The 22012-nt window shown below is 44.0% G+C and overlaps 1 protein-coding gene across 5 annotated transcripts in view; it reads right to left on the reverse strand.

The window, feature by feature from the left end:
- fat1a (FAT atypical cadherin 1a) overlaps positions 1-22012 on the reverse strand; it is a 132665-nt gene that overhangs the window by 46150 nt on the left and 64503 nt on the right. For all 5 annotated transcript variants that reach the window (XM_060916739.1, XM_060916740.1, XM_060916741.1 and 2 more), the window contains exons 6-7: positions 21192-21402; positions 13910-14049 (exon numbers count right to left, since the gene is read on the reverse strand). In XM_060916739.1, the coding sequence (XP_060772722.1) occupies positions 13910-14049; positions 21192-21402 (351 nt within the window). The remainder of the gene's footprint in view (positions 1-13909; positions 14050-21191; positions 21403-22012) is intronic.

Below are 22012 nucleotides of genomic sequence, written 5' to 3' on the forward strand. Positions count from 1 at the left end.
TGTTTGCTGAGGAGGAGAGTTCATCATCAAACACTGGGTGAAGGAGACCTAGAGCTGTCCCACATGGAGATGACAATGTCCAGGGGTGGAAAGGATGGTGCAGGAATGTAGATTACCTCTATCTTGCCTGGGTTGAGCTTAAGGTGATGGTTATCCATCCAGCTCTGGATGTCACACAGGCAAGCAGAAATGTGAGTGGAGATCTGTGTGTCAGAAGGAGGAAAAGAGAGAAACAGTTGGATGTCATCAGCATAGCAGTGGTAGGATAGACCATGAGCAGAGATAATTGGGCCAAGAGACTAGGTGAAGAGGGAGAAGAGAAGCGGACCAAGGACTGAACCTTGAGGGACACCGGTGGTATGTGGGCATGGTGCTGATACAGTACCAGACCAGGTAACCTGGAAGGAGCAACTAGAGAGGTAGGACTTGAACCAGTCTAGGGCTGTCCCACAGATCCCTAAAGCTGATAAGTATAACATGAGGATGGCGTGATCAACAGTGTCAAATGCAGCAGAGAGATCAAGGAGGATCAGGACCAAGGAGAGGGAGGCAACACATGCTGCATGAAGTGCCTCACTGACTGAAAGAAGTGCAGTCTTGGTTGACTGTCCGGCTTGGAAGCTGGACTGGTGAGGATCCAGGAGTTTGTTCCAAGAGAGAAAAGACGTGAGTTGGTTAGCAACAGCACGCTCAAGTGTCTTTGACAGGAAGGGTAGAAGAGAAATGGTGTGCTAGTTCTGGATGACAGAGGGGTCTCAGGTGGGGTTTTTTCAGCAGAGGGGTGATGTGGGCCCATTTGAAGCTGGAGGGAAGGTATCCGGAGGACAAGGAGTTGATGAGGGAGGTGATAAATGGGAGGATGTCAGGAGTGACAATAAAGGCTGAAGCCAAGACAAAAGTGACAGCTGCAAATGTTTCAGTGTCCATCTTTGTGGTGTCTGTCTCCCTGGCAGTAGATTTGCTCTTATCTGATTGGTTGTTGCCAATTGTCTGTTGCCCTAATTAATTGCCCTGTGTCTCACCTGGTTGCCTGTTTCCGGCAATATTACCCAAAAAGTTGCCCCGTGTATCATCACCTTAATGGAATAAACTGTTGGGCGAATGCAGCTCTAATCAAGCCTTTATTTCCTCTCATCTTTCCAGTCAGTGCTGCTCTTTAGTATTGCAAGAGCAAATATTTGCAATACACACCTGCTGAGAGGCTCGCGGGATATCAGGACGTGTTGACAGGGACGTGCGGTGAGCACAAAAGACACTAATAGGCCAAAGTGTTGAAAAGCAAAAGGTGACTGGAGGGAAAAAAAAATCAACAACCAATGTGCTATTACAAACTCAAGAGCTTACACACAAACATCGCAATCAATATTGCAACTGACTTCCTGTCACTGCAACACTGAGTGTGTCCTGATGTTAAACAGTCATGTGGTACACCTTTTGTAAGCTTATAAACAAAATTTGGGATTTGTCTCTGAGCATTTTACGCAACAACCAACTCATATTATGTATCATAAAACGATGTGCACAGCTAGCTAACTGACTTCCAGAGCTTGTTAATCAACAGGATTTATTTTGAAATAATTGCTCTGTCAAAGTGTGAATGGCATTCGGAAAGTCTGGAATTTTTTTTTTTCCTGCTGTTGAGTGACACTGCGCTAAAGGGAATATTTGGAAACTATTGGGAGAATGATAGTGTTTTGTCAGTGTTTTCAAAGAACACTTCCTAAGTAAAATATTTAATGAGCGCTTTTTCGAGAAATGGAAGACTGTGAGAATGTTTGGAGAACATTGTGGAAATATTAGATGCTCATGGAACACTGGTATGCATAGGAAATACCCAGGGAATTTTTTTTTTTTTTGGAGAAAATTAGAAACAATCATTGAAATGATTTTGGAGAACGTTTTGAAGAACGTAAGGAATACTAGGAAAATTCAGGAAACAAACTTGGGAAGTGTTTGGAATGTTTCAAGGATTTCTGTGTTAGGACTAGGACTGTTTTGGCCTCTAGAGGCCGCTGTTATTTCCTTTTCATGTCGTGTTTATTTTGGCCTCTAGAGGCCGCCACTGTTCCTGTGTTTTGTGTTTGTGTTAATTGCCTAATTATCTTCACCTGTGTCCTTAATTAGTTTGTCTATTTATACCCCTGAGTTCAGTCCTCTTGTCACGGAGTCTTTGTGCTGTTATGTTTATCTCCAGTTTCCTTTGTACTGTGTTTTTTGATCTTCTTAGCTTTTGAATTTTTGCACTTTGCTTTTCTTTTGGATTATACTCTTTGGTTTTTTTTTTGTCTTTTGTTTTGCCCTGTATATAGTGTATATAGTTTAAATAAACCTTTTGATTCTTTTTCTACTTCCGCCTCACGCCTCTGCATTTGAGTCATCCCCCTGGTGGCCTAGTGGGGGTTTGCTGGATTATCACACCAACGAACCAGGTTCGAATCCCAGCAAAACCCTAACAGAAAGACTCCGTCATGACCGACTCAGCAGAGGCTGCTTCAACTGTCTACCCGGCCAACCTTCAGGGAATTATGGCAGCTTTGACACGCTTCGGAGCGACCATGGACGCTCATGGACGTACGCTCACCAGCCAACGTGAGGCCCTCGCTCGCCACGAGGAACTGCTTCAGCAAATTGGGAAAACCCTGGCACAGCTGACATCTCTGCCTGCATCTCCTGCTCCTGATCCAGCTCCCACTCCTGCTCCAGTGCCTCCTGCAATGCTGCCTTCTTCACCTCGCGAACCCAGCCTTCCTGCACCACAGAGGTATGACGGCAAGCACAGTGAGTGCCGAGAGTTCCTTACCCAGTGTCAACTCACCTTTGAGCTTCAGCCTACCACCTACACTACGGATCGCCGCAAGATTGCCTTTGTGATCACCTTATTAGCTGGTAAGGCGCGAGCCTGGGCTACTGCTATCTGGCAAAGACAGGGACCTGAGTGCTTTGATTTCCAGCTGTTTTCTGAAGAGATGCTTCGGGTCTTCGATCAGGCAGACATCAGTACCGACGCAGCCCGAAAGCTCATGTCCATCCGGCAAGGAGGAAGCGTCGCAGATTACGCCATCTCGTTCCGAACACTCGCAGCAGTAAGTGGATGGAACGAGACTGCCCTGGTGTCAGCCTTCCACCATGGTCTGTCTGACCCCATCAAGGACGGTCTGGCCTCTATTGGATGCCCAAGTGACCTCGAAACCCTCATCTCACATGCTATTCGTCTGGACAACAGGATGAGAGAACGCCACCAAGCCTTGAGCCCCCCCAGCCTCCCTACCTCTACCTGGAGACCGTCTACCTCCTTCAGTGACTGTCCAGAACCCATGCAAGTGGGTCGTACTCGCCTCTCCGCATCTGAGAGGGAGCGCAGAAGGAGGGACAAGTGCTGCATCTACTGTGGCAAGCCTGGTCACTTCCGAGCATCATGTCCCGAACTCTTGGGAAAAGGACCGCCCCGTCCAGCCGAGGGAGGGTTGTGACGGGGCCTACCCTCTCTCCCGGACTCCCTGGCCAAGGAATCTACATCCCGGTCTCCATCTCCTGGGGTGAGTCTGTCCACTCTTGTCAAGCTTTGATAGACTCAGGGGCGGCTGGGAACTTTATGGATATTCACTTCGCCCAAAGCATCAATATTCCGACTGCACCTCTTGAAGTCCCACTGTCTGTGTCTGCCCTCGATGGCCAAGCGTTAGGTGATGGAAGAGTCACCCAAGTTACTTCTCCAGTTTTCCTCCAGTCTCAAGGTCACAAGGAAGAAATATCCCTGCACCTGATTCCTTCACCTGAGTTCCCAGTTATTCTAGGCCTTCCTTGGCTTACTCGCCACAACCCTCGCATAGACTGGGTAACAAGCCAGGTTGTGGAATGGGGCCCTGCATGCCATGCCTCTTGTCTGCTCTCTAGCTCTCCTGTGTCTCCTGCCGAGCCCCCTGATCTCACCGAGTTATCTCAAGTTCCCACAGAGTACTGGGATCTCAAGGAGGTATTCAGCAAGAGCAGGGCCGCCGTTCTTCCTCCGCACCGGGCCTACGACTGTGCCATCGACTTGCTCCCTGGGACTACCCCTCCTCGTGGCAGACTGTTTTCACTCTCTCAGCCAGAACGCAAGGCCATGGAGGAATACCTCAAAGATGCCCTGGTCTCTGGGTTTATTCGACCCTCCACTTCACCTGCTGGAGCCGGCTTCTTCTTTGTCGGCAAGAAGGATGGGGGGCTCCGACCATGTATTGATTACAGGGGCCTGAATAAGATCACTGTGCGCAACCGATATCCCCTTCCGCTGATGTCCACAGCTTTCGACCTGCTCCAAGGCGCCACCGTCTTCACCAAGTTGGACCTACGGAACGCATACCACCTCATCCGTATCCGACAGGGAGACGAGTGGAAGACTGCCTTTAACACCCCGTCTGGGCACTACGAATACCAGGTGATGCCCTTCGGACTCACCAACGCACCAGCTGTTTTTCAGGCCCTAATCAACGACGTCTTAAGGGACATGATTAACCTATACGTTTTTGTCTACCTCGACGACATCCTTATCTTTTCCAAGACCGTGCAGGAGCACCGCCACCATGTCCGCCAGGTTCTCCAGAGGCTGCTACAGAACAATCTGTTCGCCAAGGCCCAGAAATGCGAATTTCATGTTCCCGAGGTCTCCTTTCTGGGATTTATTGTACGGACAGGCCAACTCCAAATGGACCCTGCCAAGACCCTGGCCGTCCGGGATTGGCCTACTCCCAAGTCCGTTAAGGAGGTTCAGCGGTTCTTAGGATTCGCTAACTTCTACCGCAAGTTCATCAGGAACTTCAGTTCTGTGGCAGCACCCATGTCAGACCTCACCAAAGGGACAGGTGGATCTTATGGCTGGTCTCCTCAGGCAGAAAAGGCGTTCAAAGACCTCAAGGACCGCTTCTGCACGGCACCCATTCTGGTTCTCCCGGACACCTCCCAACCATTCATCGTGGAGGTGGACGCCTCGGACAGTGGTGTCGGCGCGGTGCTCTCTCAACGTTCGGAAGGAAAGCTGCACCCCTGCGCTTACTTCTCCCACCGCCTGAGTCCTGCTGAGTCCCGGTACGATGTGGGGGATCGAGAACTGCTAGCGGTCAAACTGGCCCTTGAGGAGTGGAGGCACTGGCTGGAGGGAGCACAACATCCATTCCTGGTTTGGACTGACCACAAGAACCTGGAGTACCTCCAGCAAGCCAAGAGACTGAACCCTCGACAGGCTAGGTGGGCCCTGTTTTTCAGTCGATTTGACTTCACCCTCTCATACCGCCCCGGCTCCAAGAACACCAAACCTGACGCACTGTCCAGACTGTTCTCTGCCACTAACAGGGAGAATGAAGTCGGGCCTATTATCCCTGTGTCCCGGATTGTGGCCCCTGTCCGCTGGGGTATTGAGGAGGCTGTCCGACGAGCCCAACGCCAGGACCCCGGTCCTGGGACGGGGCCACCAGGCCTCTTGTACGTCCCACATCAAGCCCGGGCCAAGGTTCTCCAGTGGGGTCACTCTTCCCCTCTCACCGCCCACCCGGGAGCTCGGAGGACCCTGGACTTCCTGAAAAGACGCTTCTGGTGGCCTAACATGGAGCAGGAAGTAAGGTCATTTGTCCTGTCCTGTGAGGTTTGCACCAGAACCAAGAACCCACGACAGCGTCCCCAGGGTCTCCTGCATCCTCTGACCATTCCCCGGCGTCCCTGGTCCCACGTGGCAGTCGACTTTATCACGGGTCTCCCTGAGTCACAAGGTAACACGGTCATTTTGGTCTTAGTTGACAGATTCTCCAAGGCCTGCCGCTTCATACCACTGTGCAAACTCCCCTCTGCTCTTGAAACTGCGAAACTTTTGTTTAATCATGTCTTCCGAGTCTTTGGTCTTCCACAGGACATCGTCTCAGACCGAGGGCCCCAGTTCTCCTCCCGAGTGTGGCACGGGTTCTGCAAGGTCATCGGAGCCACTGCCAGCCTCTCCTCTGGGTTTCACCCACAGTCCAATGGTCAGACGGAGAGGCTCAACCAGGACCTGGAAACCACCCTGCGAGGCCTGGCTATGGATAACCCGACATCGTGGAGCACCTGGCTGCCATGGGCGGAGTACGCCCACAACACCCTGCAGTCATCGGCCACCAAGCTGTCGCCATTCCAGTGCCAATTCGGGTTCCAGCCACCTCTGTTCCCGGACCAGGAGGAGGACGCGGGGGTGCCCTCGGTCAACCAATATGTGAGACGGTGTCGCAAGACCTGGAGCAAGGTCAGGAAGACCCTCATACAGACCTCCAGAACCAACCAGACTCAGGCCAACCGCCATAGAAGACCTGCACACGCTTTCCGCCCTGGGCAGCGTGTTTGGCTGTCCACTAAGGACCTTCCACTGCGGGTGGAGAACTGCAAGCTTGCTCCTCGCTACATTGGCCCCTTCAAGGTGGTGCGCAGGGTGAACCCTGTCTCCTACCGGCTCCAGTTGCCCCGGACTCTGAGGATCAACCCCACTTTCCATGTTTCCCTGTTACGGCCCGTACTGACGTCTACGTATGCCCCTGCCCCTAGGAACCCCCCACCCCCCCGCATCTTCCAGGGGCAGACTGTGTTCACTGTGAATCGCCTGCTTGACTCCCGCCGGGTCCGCGGCGGGTTGCAATATCTGGTGGACTGGGAGGGCTATGGTCCTGAGGAGCACTGCTGGGTTCCTGCTCGGGATGTCCTTGATAAAGAACTATGTCGGGACTTCCATTCGGCCCATCCGGATCGCCCTGGGAACGTCAGGAGACGCTCCTAGAGGGGGGGGTCCTGTTAGGACTAGGACTGTTTTGGCCTCTAGAGGCCGCTGTTATTTCCTTTTCATGTCGTGTTTATTTTGGCCTCTAGAGGCCGCCACTGTTCCTGTGTTTTGTGTTTGTGTTAATTGCCTAATTATCTTCACCTGTGTCCTTAATTAGTTTGTCTATTTATACCCCTGAGTTCAGTCCTCTTGTCACGGAGTCTTTGTGCTGTTATGTTTATCTCCAGTTTCCTTTGTACTGTGTTTTTTGATCTTCTTAGCTTTTGAATTTTTGCACTTTGCTTTTCTTTTGGATTATACTCTTTGGTTTTTTTTTTGTCTTTTGTTTTGCCCTGTATATAGTGTATATAGTTTAAATAAACCTTTTGATTCTTTTTCTACTTCCGCCTCACGCCTCTGCATTTGAGTCATCCCCCTGGTGGCCTAGTGGGGGTTTGCTGGATTATCACACCAACGAACCAGGTTCGAATCCCAGCAAAACCCTAACATTCTGTGAATGTTTGGGGAATGTTTAAAGAATGATATGGAACATTAGCAGATGAAACTGAGCATTGTTTGAGGGACATTTGGGAAATGTTGAAAGCTAATGATAGGTTAATGTCTATCAAACGTCTACATTTTTGGGGAAAATGAAAAGAAGGAAAATGTGGAAATGTTTGGGGAAGGTTGGGGGCATGTTTACAAAACATTCCAGTTCATTTTCATGTTTAAGAAACAATAAGAACTGTTCAAGAAACATTTGGGCTACAAATTAGAGGTTGTTCGAGGAGCATTTGGAGAGCAAATCCGATAATGTGTGGGAAACATTTTGGGAACATTTAGGAAACATTTGTGGAATATTACCAGAATGGAGAAACATGCCCAGAATATTTAAATTATGTGAATTTTTAAGGAATGTTGTCGCACATATAGGAATCTTTTTTGGAGAAAATTAAAAGGAGAGTTTGGGAATGTTTCGAGAACACTGGTGGAAATGTTAGAGCATATACGCAGAGCCATGGCCTCACTTTCGTTTATAAATGTCTTGAGACCTCAAGAATGGCACAGGAATGGTTTTAAGTATTAATAATAAATCTCATCTCTCATTATCTGTAGCCGCTTTATCCTTCTACAGGGTCGCAGGCAAGCTGGAGCCTATCCCAGCTGACTACGGGCGAAAGGCGGGGTACACCCTGGACAAGTCGCCAGGTCATCACAGGGCTGACACATAGACACAGACAACCATTCACACTCACATTCACACCTACGGTCAATTTAGAGTCACCAGTTAACCTAACCTGCATGTCTTTGGACTGTGGGGGAAACCGGAGCACCCGGAGGAAACCCACGCGGACACGGGGAGAACATGCAAACTCCACACAGAAAGGCCCTCGCCGGCCCCGGGGCTCGAACCCAGGACCTTCTTGCTGTGAGGCGACAGTGCTAACCACTACACCACCGTGCCGCCCTAATAATAAATCTAATATTGTAATTTTTACGATTAAAGTGATTCATATAGGTAGCAGTCTGAGTGAATGACCTTGACGTCTGTAACGTCACAGCAGGAAGTCTATCGGTCTCATCGCCATTTCCGCTATACTAAAACACAGAGCTGACTGCAACTCCAATCCTCCATTTTGAGCTAATTTATCACCATGCCACATAGCTGTGTTTTTGGCCGGTGCAGCAACACGACAGAAGGTGGATTTACGTTGCATTCATGGCCCAAGAATGTTCAAACTGCAAAGATTTAGACACGTTTTGCGAGAAATTCACGGACACATTGGGCGGCTATGAAGTGGTCTCTCCTCTGCTCTGCACATTTTACTGAGGACTCGTACAAAACCTCTGATCTGTTGAGGAGTGTTGGCTATAAGCCCGTATTGAAAGAGGGTGCAGTACCAACAATTAAAGGTAAAGAAAGCAAGAAAATGAAAGTATTTATTTTATTTTTATAAAGTAAGTTCAGTTGCAGGCGGCACGGTGGTGTAGTGGTTAGCGCTGTCGCCTCACAGCAAGAGGGTTTGGGTTCAAGCCCCATGGCCGGCGAGGGCCTTTCTGTGTGGAGTTTGCATGTTCTCCCCGTGTCCGCGTGGGTTTCCTCCGGGTGCTCCGGTTTCCCCCACAGTCCAAAGACATGCAGGTTAGGTTAAATGGTGACTCTAAATTGACCGTAGGTGTGAATGTGAGTGTGAATGGTTGTCTGTGTCTATGTGTCAGCCCTGTGATGACCTGGCGACTTGTCCAGGGTGTACCCCGCCTTTCGCCCGTAGTCAGCTGGGATAGGCTCCAGCTTGCCTGCGACCCTGTAGAACAGGATAAAGCGGCTAGAGATGATGAGATGAGATGAAGTTCAGTTGCACCAGTCCTCCTGGAGCATGAGCCGAGGGTTGTTGCTAAAACCCGGGACGGAACGGGACAGGACATATCACTTGGGCAGTGACCTCCCCGCGGTTGTTGCTAAAACTGGTGACATCCCGTTTCGTCCTGGGTTTTAGTAATTGCCTGAGCCGAGCAGTAATGGCGGAATACACAATATGGAGAGAATGAATGGACCAACTGTCTTATTTCTAAACTGGATTGCTGCCATCTCGCCCTTACGTGGAAGAAGCGAATGAACGGAGAACAGAACGAACAACTGAAAGTCAGATTGTTTCAAAACAATCGGCCACAAGCTTGGCCTTCAAGAAGCAAGAACACAGACGGGTAAACTCTGACTCTCATTTGGATAAAAAAACAACAAAAACAACTCGTTGTTTACCTGCATTTAGATTAATACATGTAACTTGTATTGTGTATTTAAGTTACTGGTATAAGATTATTTAATTAGCTTCAGAATGTGATTGTTTCAGTTCAACTGATTATTTAATTAGCCTTTTACGTTTTATCAGTGAAAATGCATGCACGTACATGTATGTTACATAAGTTATAACACCTATCCTGTTTTAATGAGAGTCAACCCACAGTCAATGAAGTCAAATCAGTCTTAGTTGAGCAAGTCGGTAATGGGATTTCTTACTTTCACCATAAATTTTTATTTATATGACTTTGGTTTATAGCTCTAAAAGGCCTCGGCCTTAAAACCGGTTACCACAGTGACGTCACGCACTCAGGGCTGGCTGGCTCAGCTTGAACACCAACTTTGCGGTCGATTTTAATTCTCAAAAATATATATATATTTTTTCCATTTATGCAGCATACAAGAGTCAAGGATGGAGATACTATCCACTCAGAAATGTATTTAAAAATAAAGGTTCTACATACTGTATCTGCTTTAACATTATAAAGAACATTTAGGAATGTTGAAGAAAAGTTTTAGTATGTTTTAAGGAACACTCAGGAACATCTGAGTAATGAATTGAGGAACATTTGACAACTATTAATTGGGAAACAAATTTTATGGAACATTTAGGCAGAATATTAGAAGATTATTTTGACTTTGGTGTAACCAATGCAGGCAAATCTTTATCCATCCAACACAGAGGATAAGACAATCACAATTTATCAGAATAGGATCACGGTATGATAGTGTGTCCATGTTGGGAATTCCTAGTTGAGACCATTCTCAGGGAATTTAATATATTTGGCATCTTTTGGAGAAAATGGAGCCAGATACAAAGCTTGAGGACCGGAGGACATGGTCTTACACAAGCAAGTGGCGGGACGGCTAAAGTCTGCACGCTGTGTGTTTGTGTGTGTGTGATGACTGTAACTGATTTGGGGTGAAGGCTCTGAGTCTCCAACAATGCCTCCCGGATTAGCACACCGGCACAGTGGAGACGCTCTAATAGGCTGCAGTGATGTGACTAAATGTGTTATGCCACTGCCCCTTGCTGTTGCGTTCTCCACCATGGCACTCAAAGCAAAGGACCAAACAGAAAGCACTTTTTTGGCTAGCTAGCATCCTATAGGTTCTCTAAAGGTAGGAGCGAGATAGTACAAAAGAAAGGTATCCTGATGGAGTAGTGGGGAAAAAGACAGAGCGAGAGAGAGAGAAAGAGATAAAAGTTATTGGAGCAGAAAGCCAGACATCCTCCTCACATGCTTAAAGAATGAGACAACGGAAGATTTCAGAAGCCGCGGCCAAAAAAACTCGCCGCCAGCTCCAACATCAGCCTCTGTACAGAATGCTAGGAGGACAACCTTTGAAGAACATCTGGGGAACATTTGAGACGTACTGGGAGAGCATTTAGAGACAGAAAAATGCTATGGAAAGGTTTAGTGTTAGAAAAAGTCTTTAAGGAATATTAGGAAGAACGTTAAATGAACATTTATGGTGAGTTAGGAGGATATTTGGGGAACTTAATGCAGGGAATCTTAGAAGGATGATTGAAGTATGTGTGGAGAAAGTTAAAAAAACCTACTAACTAATATCTTGAGGGACAAAGTTTGGAGAAATTTAAACTAACGCAAGGAACATTTCAAACAATTTAAAGAACATTTCTTACACCATTCCCGTTTCGAGGCACTTCCAAAAAATACTTCAGAATATTTCAGGACAAACTGAGGAACTTCTGAAGAAAATGCTTCAGGATAATGCAAGGGGAATGATTTTAAACCTTTGATGCAAAACATATGCACACCCCTTCTAATGCCCAACATGGGTCAAAAATGACCCGCATTCATTTTCCAGGTTATTTCATGCTGACTGAGTTTTTCTTTGCTCTATCTTTTGAAATCAATTTTTTTTATGATTGAATATTCCAAGTATTCTTTAAATATCTTGTTTTTAATTACCACAAATCATTAATTTAATTTTTTCTTTCCTACTTTATGAACAAAAATACTTTTTATATTACTACACATGGGTCATCCAAGTGTGATTTAAAATGAAATGTCTTAATACTATAATAATAATTTGTTTCAAGTAATTACTTTAGCAGTGAATGGGGCCAGTTATTTATTTATTAACTATTGCCGCTTTTCCACTACCAACGCAGCTGAGTTGGGCTGAGCCGTGCCGTGCTGAGTTGGGCTGAGTCGAGCTGAGTGGGGCTGTTGGAGTTGCATTTCGACTACAATCGCGCTGAACCGTGCTGGCTGGAAGTGGGTGGACACATTGGGTGGAGTTAGCGAAAGTGAGTGGACGTCACGTGATGTCGTTAGGTGGTGCAAACAGTGACATCAGTGACCTTTTAAGCGGTAGTCTCACGACCCGGATAGTAAACAATAAACATGGAGGACATGGAGTCGTTAGTGTTGCTGGTCTTGGTGCTGTGGCTTGTTGTCACCGACAACGCCAACAGATACTGGCAAGAGCGTATAGATGAGGCGAGGCGCATAAGGCTTCAGAAATTCTCGTAATTCGTAATTCTTCTTCTTCCGGGTTTACGGTGTTTACAGATCCCAGCGTGCTCGCGGGGCATGTGTGGACACTCCTCCTCACCAATCAGTGCACAGGGGAGTGTCTGCTCACGCCCCTAGCCCCACTCGGCTCGGTTTGGCTCGCTTCAGCCCCACTCCAAAACCGTGCGAGTTTTGGGTGCTGAGTAGGGCTGAAGCGAGCTGAGTCGTGCTGCTCTGAGGTAGTCGAAACGCGAGCCATGTCGGGCTGAAGTGAGCTGAAAAAGGGTAGTGGAAAAGGGCCATATGTAGTTAGCTAAGCCAACCACAATAAAATTAGCTAACTAAAGTAGAACAGCTCGGTAGCTAATAGTAATTACTTGTAACTTTCTGACAAGTAATCTACTCACTCTCAAGGGAACCTAAACATAATCAATTTTTTCTAAGGTAATGTTAGAACAATTGAAAAACATTACTTAGATGTATTAGATGCGCAAAGGGCGCTGTGCTGAGCTGTGAAATGTCTGACACAAGCACAATTCACAGTTCCCACCAAACGCTGGAGTAAATGCATGTGGATCGTTTCTGGCCCATGTGTGTAAACTTGATGTAGAATTACAAAAGCTGTGCTTGTTCATAACTTACGAAAGGAAAAATAAAAATGATGATTTGTGCTAAACAAAAACAAGATATTTACTGCATATTTGGAAAAGTAAATGACAAAATGAATTTAGTTCAAAAGTATATCATAGAAACACTCAGCCATACATGAAATAAGCTGGAAAATGAATGCAGGTCGTTTTTGACCCATGTTGTGCATTAGAAGGGGAGTGATACAAAAAGGGTTTTTATTCAAAAAGTAAGAAAGGAAAAAATAAAATAAGGATGTATGATGATCAAAAACAAGTTAATTGTTGAATACCTTGAATACTGAATGATGGAATTAATTTATTGCAAAGATATAGAAGGTAAAAACTCAGCCGGGTCACTTTTGACCCATGTTTTGCATCAAAGGGTTAAGGAACCCTTGGAAAGCTACATATTTGGGAGAAAATTGAAAGAACAGGTAGGGAATGTTTTGGGAATGTTAAGAAAAAAACGGAAGGAATGTTTATACTGTATTTAAGGAAGGTTTTGATATGTTCATGAAACACTCAGGAACATCTGGTGAATGAATTGAGGAATAACAGAGTATGGATCGTTTGAGGAAAAAATAAATCAGAAACATTTCGCGAACGTTTGTGGAATATTACAAGAATTCTCTTGGTGGTGCATTTAAATGATTGGGAAAATTATAAAGATTACATTTGAACATTAGGAAAAGTAACAAAGAAATGGTTTAGAGAATGTTAATGTCGAAGGATAATGCTACATTTTTGGAAAATATTAAAAGAACCACTTGGGGATCTCTGGTGAGTGTGAAGAGAATGCCAAGAAAACCTTAGAATTGTTGTTATATGTTATATGTAAGGAATACTTGGGGAATTTTTCAGGGAACAATATGTGAGGAATGTTTGAAGAGCAGAATTTTCAGGGAGCAATGTGAACGTCTGTGTAACTTATACAGAATGAACACTTGGGGAATGTTAGGAGAACATTTGGAAAGCATATTCCACTCTGCTGAAGCTAGACTAATCCAGGCGTCCAGCCCAATCCATGTGGTTATGTGAGGAATTTCTGAGCTCTGGAATCACCTGACCACTGTCTGCTTCCACACACTCTGCTAACGTCTCAGCACAGGCTGATTGTGAAGAATCCAGTCTGTCTTTCAGCTTCGTTAAACATTCACAACACGGCTCCAACACACACACACACACACACACGCACATACACACATGCAGCCGCACCCTCTGCGTAAACACTAGTTCCTCTCACCTGTGTGCTGACTGTGTTTGTGCCATCCGTAGCCTCCAGCGTCAGGTTGTAGTTTGATTTATGCTCGGCGTCCAGTGGCCGTGCGACTATCAGCGTCCCGCTTGCTTTTCTCACATCGAAACGGCTGTCCGAGTTCCCGCCTGTAAAGAAAACCAGAGTAGAACCTTCAAACTAACCCTTTAAATAACTTGAAGAAAATTCACATAACCCTTAAGGTCATTGGTAGAACTTAATAAAACATGGAAAACTCATTAGAAGGCTCGAACCTGGATCCATCGACAGAATCCTCAAGTTTTATCTCATTTTTTAAAATACGACTTTATTGTTAATATATAACACCAGGATGTGATGATTTTCCGACACCACATATCTTCTTGGAGCCTGGCGCTGATAAAAATCCGCAGTCCTTGTGAACTCGCATAATGAGCGCACTTTGACTTGGAATTAAACGTTTTAAAAAGCTACAGTAATTAGAAAAACGCCGCACAGATGATTTGCCTTCCAAAGATCAAGATAACAAACACATTATAAAATCACAATGAGGTTGCAAAGGGTTCTGGGAAAAGCCGCCATGGACTGTTTTTCCAAACCCTGATTAAGAGCGGATTTTGATGAAGATTGATGTTCTATGGGGAATTTCCCAGGTTAGTTCAACTCCAAAACATTGGCTTTATCCACGTCTCATGTATGATGATCATGATGATGATGATGGAAGGAAATGAGATGTATAGGAAATAAAACATGTTAGAACTGAAATACAAATATACAGCGCCCTCCACAATTATTAGCACCCCTGGTTAAGATGTGCTAAAAGCCTTAAAATAAATTCAATTTTTATTGCAGAAGCATAATCTTACACTGAAAATTGCAGAAAAATGTAACCTTTAACTCAAGTGAATTAAAAAAAAAAATCCCTGACTAAGAAATAATTATTTTTCATAAAATCATCTGTTCCACCATTATTGGCACCCATAACAATTCCTAGAAAATAAATGTAATTGAAGCATTTCTGTCATTTCTACTGTAGTTTATAAAGTTAATCAGAGTATCCTGGAACCTTTAATTAGTAATTCATCACATCCTGTTTCCCTGGGGTATAAATATGATGTGACACAGAGTCCTATTTCTCTTATCCACTCTTCAACATGGGAAAGACAAGAGAACACACCATTCAAGTAAGGCAGATGTGTGTCGACCTTCATAAGGTCAGGCAATGGCTACAAGAAAATAGCCACTCGCCTACACCGGCCCGTATCTACAGTCAGAGAATCAAGAAGTTTAAAACAACTGGAACAGTGGCAAACAAGCCTGGACGAGGATGCAAGTTTATCTTGCCGCCATGCACAGTGAGGAGGATGGTAAGAGAAGTAAAAAGTTCTCCAAAGCTCACTGTTAGAGAATTGCATCAAATAGTAGCATCTTGGGCTCACAAAGTCTCCATAACAACCATCAGGCGCTATCTACCGGTACATGCCAACAAGCTGTTTGGGAGGCATGCACGGAAAAAGCCTAAGCACTATAAAGCCTATGCACTTACAAGCATAAACGTAAACGTCCGGAGTTTGCTAAGCGGTACTAGGACAGTGTGCTTTGGTCAGATGAGACCAAGGTAGAGCTTTTTGGCAACAAACACTCTAATACATCACAAAAGATGAGTATGCGGAAAAGCACCTCATGCCCACTGTGAAGTATGGGGGAGGATCTGTGATGCTGTGGGCCTGTTTCTCTTCCAAAGGCCCCGGGAACCTTGTTAGGGTGCATGGCATCATGAACTCTTTGAAATATCAGGACATTTTAAATCAAAATTTGGTGGCCTCTGCCCAAAAGCTGAAGATGGGTCGTCACTGGGTCTTTCAGCAAGATAATGACCCTAAACATGTGGCCAAATCGACACAAAAATGGTTCACCAGACACAAAATCAAGCTCTTCCCATGGCCATCTCAGTCCCCAGACCTCAACCCAATTGAAAACCTGTGGGGTGAGCTGAAGAAGAGAGTGCATAGGAGACGACCCAGGACTCTGGATGATTTAGAGAGATTGTGCAAAGAGGAATGGTCAAATATCCCTCTCTCTGTATTCTCCCATCTTGTGAAATGTTATAGGAGAATATTAAGTGCTGTCTTGTCGGCAAAAGGGAGTTGTACAAAGTATTAACATCGGGGTGCCAATAATTGTAGCACACATTATTTCATGTAAAAGAATTATTTCTTAACATGGGATTTTTTTCCCCACTGAATAAATGCACTTGAATTAACGGTTGGATTTTTCTCTTTTTTTGCATTGTTGTCCTATATTATTTAAAAAAAAAAGAATTTATTAGAAGCCTAAGAACATATCTTAACGAGGGGTGCCAATAATTGTGGAGGGTGCTGTAATGTACAAATACACCAATATAATTAATGGAGATGAATTCAGAAGATCATGTCCATTTTGCAATGAAAACACTCAAGCTACATTCACTCTAGAATCAAGCCTAGCTAAAATATTTTCCACTCAGGTGCAGTTAGCATAACCAAAAGTTACATGCGTTATTAGTTTTCATAAAGTCTTCATGTGCTTAATGGTTTTATTTGAGAAAGATAATCAATGACCTCTTCATGCACTGGGAAGTCAGAGGAATCCTTTCTTTTGACTTAAAGTGCCATTCCACCATTGGATGTACTCTTTGGCATAAAATACAATATATTTTATGACAACATGACTAGACAGAGAAATCTTTTAGCTTCAAAATGATATATCAAACATAATTTTTTGACAACGACAAGTATATTAATTTTGCGACCAAAGTCACCTACCCTTTTAATTTCCGCGCGGTAGTGAAACGTGATGTCATCGGCAGGTTCCCCTTCTTGTGTACCACGTCACGTGTGACGTGGCACAGATTATCAGCAATGGCGGATAGAACGCGATTTCCACTTGTCGATTGCTGTGCCGATATTCACCATTGACCGTCTCCTTTGGGCATCACTTGCTATTTTCCTTCGCTTCTTTTCCGAAGCTGACAATCGCGTTCTATCCGCCATTGCTGATAATCTGTGCCACGTCACACGTCACGTGGTACACAAGAAGGGGAACCTGCCGATGACATCACGTTTCACTACCGCGCGGAAATTAAAAGGGTAGGTGACTTTGGTCGCAAAATTAATATACTTGTCGTTGTCAAAAAATTATGTTTGATATATCATTTTGAAGCTAAAAGATTTCTCTGTCTAGTCATGTTGTCATAAAATATATTGCATTTTATGCCAAAAAAATACATCCAATGGTGGAATGGCACTTTAAACACTCAAAATACTAGCACAGCTAACGAGTATCATACAGATTAGCATGCTAGTTTGTGTACCTGAACCACTTCTCAGGGCACAAAGCAACTAGATAGAACTTGAACTCGACGATAGAATGTCTCCCGAACGACAATAGAACTCGACGATAGAACGTCTCCCGAAAAAATTTTAACATAACACGCAAAACCCTGCATTCTAGTGCATTTTAGTACTTATTTTCACTAAAACAAGTTATAACTTTTAAGCCTTTTTCTGTCATATATACATTAATGATTATCATGTCAAAAATATCAAATTTAATTCCCCTAATTAATGAGTAATTTTCAGGAGTGCATTTAGAAAACGCGGTGATTTTCCTGGCTACACAGTTCATTACTTTGAAAAAAATCAGACAGTTGAAGGTAAACTCAGCAAAATCCCTAAACAGTACTGTTAAAAAGTAGCCTAAAGGTCTGTTAGAGTTTCTAAAGCTTTCAGGTTTCAATGTTGGGGACACTGAGCCTCGTTTATCAATCTTTTAGTAGAGTTGTGCGTTTGCAGAAGCTAAAGTGAACTAAAAATTTCCAATTCATATTTATGTGAGTTGAAGCCAATTGTTTACACTAGTTCGTATTGTCTGTAAATTTAAACACACCAAATTTCTCATATAAATCAGGGGCGTAGCTAGGATTTTTCAAGGGTGGGGGTCACACACTGACTGGCAGACTGAACACATTATGTAACAAAAAATAATTACCATTGCTAGTTTTAGGTAGCTTAGAAACCGGCTCTTCCATTATTGCCGTTTCTTCCACGTTTTCTTGATGTTGTGTTCTAGAAACGGCACTAAAACTTAGCTTCGAAGCCACAAAATGCAACTTTGATGGAAAAAAAATATAATAAATTGCTTACCTCTCTTCACGTCGAAAGAAAGAGGAAAGTTTTGCTTGTTTTGACATGGCGAATTATTAACACAAGAGGAAATACTTGTAATTCGCAACTAAAAAGACTGCGGCTACACTGGCAGCTTGAACATGCTTTCTAGTACGATTGTGTTGCGCTTGCGCAGAACGGTGTCAGTCCTGCGTGTCTTAGCTCGTGCACCTGAAGGCGCGCGTGCCTAATGAGCTCCGGCATGCACGCCGTTAACAAAGAACACCTGTCTTTAATCAATGAACTATGTTTGGGCTCTTTAAGAACTGCACCCATGCAAGGACGATGCGAAGTATTATGCCGCGTCTAGGAACGCGAAAAATCCGAAAAATAAATTTCTCCATTTGGAAAACCGGAGATTTTCAAGAGTTTTGTCAAATATCCGGATTTCCGGGTAAATCCGGAAGACTTTCATCTATGTCTTGATAAGCTTCAAATTCATTTTAGATAGATAAATTAGCTATATTCATAGCTAGTTACGCAAAATATTACAGTAAATGCTAACAGCAATGGTTTTCTGGCCAAACAAAAAAAGCAAGGACGTTTTTAGGCATGGCTAACTATTCTAACAGTAGTGCTAGCTGTTACAACTACAATGTGTAGCCTGAGACATACCTGTTAACCCTCCCGTTTTTCCCGGGAACTCCCTTATTTTGACTTATTTCCCGCTGTCTTCCCGTTTTTTTTTTTTCCCGAAAATATCCCGTATTTTCACATTATATAAAAGTCCCGTATTTTCACAATATAAAAAAGTCGGTAGGTCCAGAATTCATGACGCGCCTCTGACAGGAGTTTACAGCAGGAAGTCGGGCCATGAATTCACGTCCCCGCCCTCTCAGGCATCAGTAATTACAAAACTACGTCCGGAGGCGAGGCTGAACAAGTGATTAGGTCCAGTGTTGCCAGATTGGGCGGTTTCAAGTGCATTTTGGCAGGTTTTGAACATATTTTGGGCTGGAAAACGTCAGCAGTATCTGGCAACACTGATTAGGTCTGAGGTGAAGATGGCGATGCTAATCGCTAAGAAAAACATTAGCCTCTCTTTCTTTGATGATTTCAACAAGTGCGTGGCTGGAATGTTCCCAGACTCTTCCATCGCAAAGAAATTTTCCATGGGGAAAACGAAAGCCTCCCAAATAATCAAAGGTAAGCTACACATGTTTACATTAAATATGTCCTGGCTAAGACCTCATAAATAGCCTAGTGTAAACTAATTGGTGTATTAACTGTTTCATCCACTCATTGTCTATTTTATTTTCTATCTGAAACTTACCCATTTTAAATCACTCTTGGTTTAATATCTTATATTACTCTTTATCTCTTTATTACTCTATCTATCTATCTATCTATCTATCTATCTATCTATCTATCTATCTATCTATCTATCTATCTATCTAGTGTTCCGAGGCCATGATTATGGTAAAACCATAATAAATTGCAATGGAATTGAATTTATTGACTGGTTATATAATGACCTTTCTTATTTTAACATAAGATACGTATTTTAGCCCTTAATTTGGGAAATAACTGGTACCACTGAAAGCAAATAAAAATAAATGTATAGTTTATTCACAAATGCACTCTATAAACCATAAGCATATTGAGTTTGGGTCTTGGCTATCACCAACATGCACCAGAGTACAGGAAATCACAAATACTAGATAGAAAATTGCCCCCCATTCAACTACACACCCACTCTTGGTGAAGGGTATGACTTTCCGAAATTTTCCCTTATTTTGAGTTAAAAATCTGGGAAATATCCCTTTTTTTCAAACCTCAAAGTTGACAGGTATGACCTGAGATACTGTACAAAAAGCAAAGAAGGAGGCTAGCTTCTAAATTACTCTTTGAATATTTTAGAATGGAGACATTCAGAAACTTCTGGAAGATGTTGAACTGAGTAAAACTGAAAGCCATGCTGCTTATATTTATGTTTCATTCACTGTTAGCGATGTTAGCATCTCCAGACTCTGCCTTTCGCAGTGATTGCCCACTTAAAGAAACATTTTTAGAGAATATATTAATCTGCTCATTCATAATTCACAAAATAACTCCAGGAGGCTAAGTAGCTGAACTGTTTTTATGCTAATGTTTTCATGCCCGGTGGAAGCTTCTGGGAGATAATGTTCGCACCGTGTCTTATTTTAGAAGCACAATTTCCAGGAAAGAAAATCACCACAGAGATAAGTCTAAAACGCAGTAAAAATATATCAAATTTTTCTGTAGAGCCAAGCAAGGCTTTCTTAATTGAAGAATGTTGGTTCTGTATTGTTGACGTCCAGCACAGTTTGGTGATACTGTACTATGTAAGGAACTAAAGCACTTTGGGTCATGCTGTTATAGGAAAATAATCAACGATGGAATGGTGATGAAACTGTTCTCATACAGAAGCTGATTATTTTCCTGTAACAGCATGGCCTGAAATGTTTTATTCCTCTTATATCATAGCAATTGCCAATGCTAATGTTTTTTGTTGATGAAAGCGTGACACATTACACTTTTTATCATTTATAAATATTGTCTGTCATAAATACTTTGTTCCTGATATCACTTACATTGTATCAGCTACAAACAGTCATACATGTATGCATGTGTGAGTTATAAACCATAAAGACAAAAGGGCTAAGCTGAGTCGCTAAGCTGAGTCGAACATATCATCTAGTCTAAATTGAGCATTTTCATTGCTTTGCCAAGTCTTCACTTTGAGACATACAGGACACCACAACACGAAGATGACAGGCCAATCACTAATTAAAGCCAATCACAGATCTAATGGAGATCTGCGACGGATACCTTCTGCTGTGCAGTTCAGGTCGCACGCAGCTTGTACGACGTGAAACGCCTCACTGGGCTCGGCATTTTCTTCCAAGAAGAAGAGTGAAACGAGAAGGAGAGGAGGATATAGGAGGAGCATAAAAAGAGAGAAAGCAACAGCTTGTCAGTTGGTTAGAAAAGGCAAAGGGAAAGAAAGAAAAGAAGAACAGGATGAGGAGGTTTAAGTTTCAAGATGCTTGTGCTTTGATTGACTCATTAGCAAATTAGGGAAAACTCTCAAATGTTAGCCAACAGCTAATGAATCATTGTACCTGTGATATCAAACCAGACGGGAGTGTTCGTGGTCTCCATGGTGATTACTCCGACCATGTGGGAGACAGGGTCACTCTCCATGACGGTGAAGGAAAACAAGCTCTCATCGAAGGCCAGTGGAGTGGCACTTGGTTCTGGTTTCGGGATCCATTCGATGTGCAGGCGGCAAGTGGATGCCTTCTGGGGTCGGCCGTTATCCACTGCCTTGATCTAAAAACGTACAGTTCAGAAGCATTTTTTATGAAGTGCTTGGACCCCTTTGAGAAATACAGGTCAATCAGGGTCCCCATTAAACAAAAATGAAAATGCTATTCTGTGATTGCTATTCTATTGTTTGCCGTATGATTCTGTACAGTGGACAAGACTACATTGGAAGCTTTGTATAAAATTATCTTAGTTGGCAGTTAGTACTTGATTTACTTCAATAATTTGTCAGTTGGGGCGGCACGGTGGCGTAGTGGTTAGCACTGTCGCCTCACAGCAAGAAGGTCTGGGTTCGAGCCCCGTGGCCGGCGAGGGCATTTCTGTGCGGAGTTTGCATGTTCTCCCCGTGTCCGCGTGGGTTTCCTCCGGGTGCTCCGGTTTACCCCACAGTCCAAAGACATGCAGGTTAGGTTAACTGGTGACTCTAAATTGAGCGTAGGTGTGAGTGTGAGTGTGAATGGTTGTCTGTGTCTATGTGTCAGCCCTGTGATGACCTGGCGACTTGTCCAGGGTGTACCCCGCCTTTCGCCCGTAGTCAGCTGGGATAGGCTCCAGCTTGCCTGCGACCCTGTAGAACAGGATAAAGCGGCTAGAGATAATGAGATGAGATGAGAAT

The sequence above is a fragment of the Neoarius graeffei genome, chromosome 3, assembly GCF_027579695.1.
Source record: "Neoarius graeffei isolate fNeoGra1 chromosome 3, fNeoGra1.pri, whole genome shotgun sequence".
NCBI lineage: Eukaryota > Metazoa > Chordata > Actinopteri > Siluriformes > Ariidae > Neoarius > Neoarius graeffei.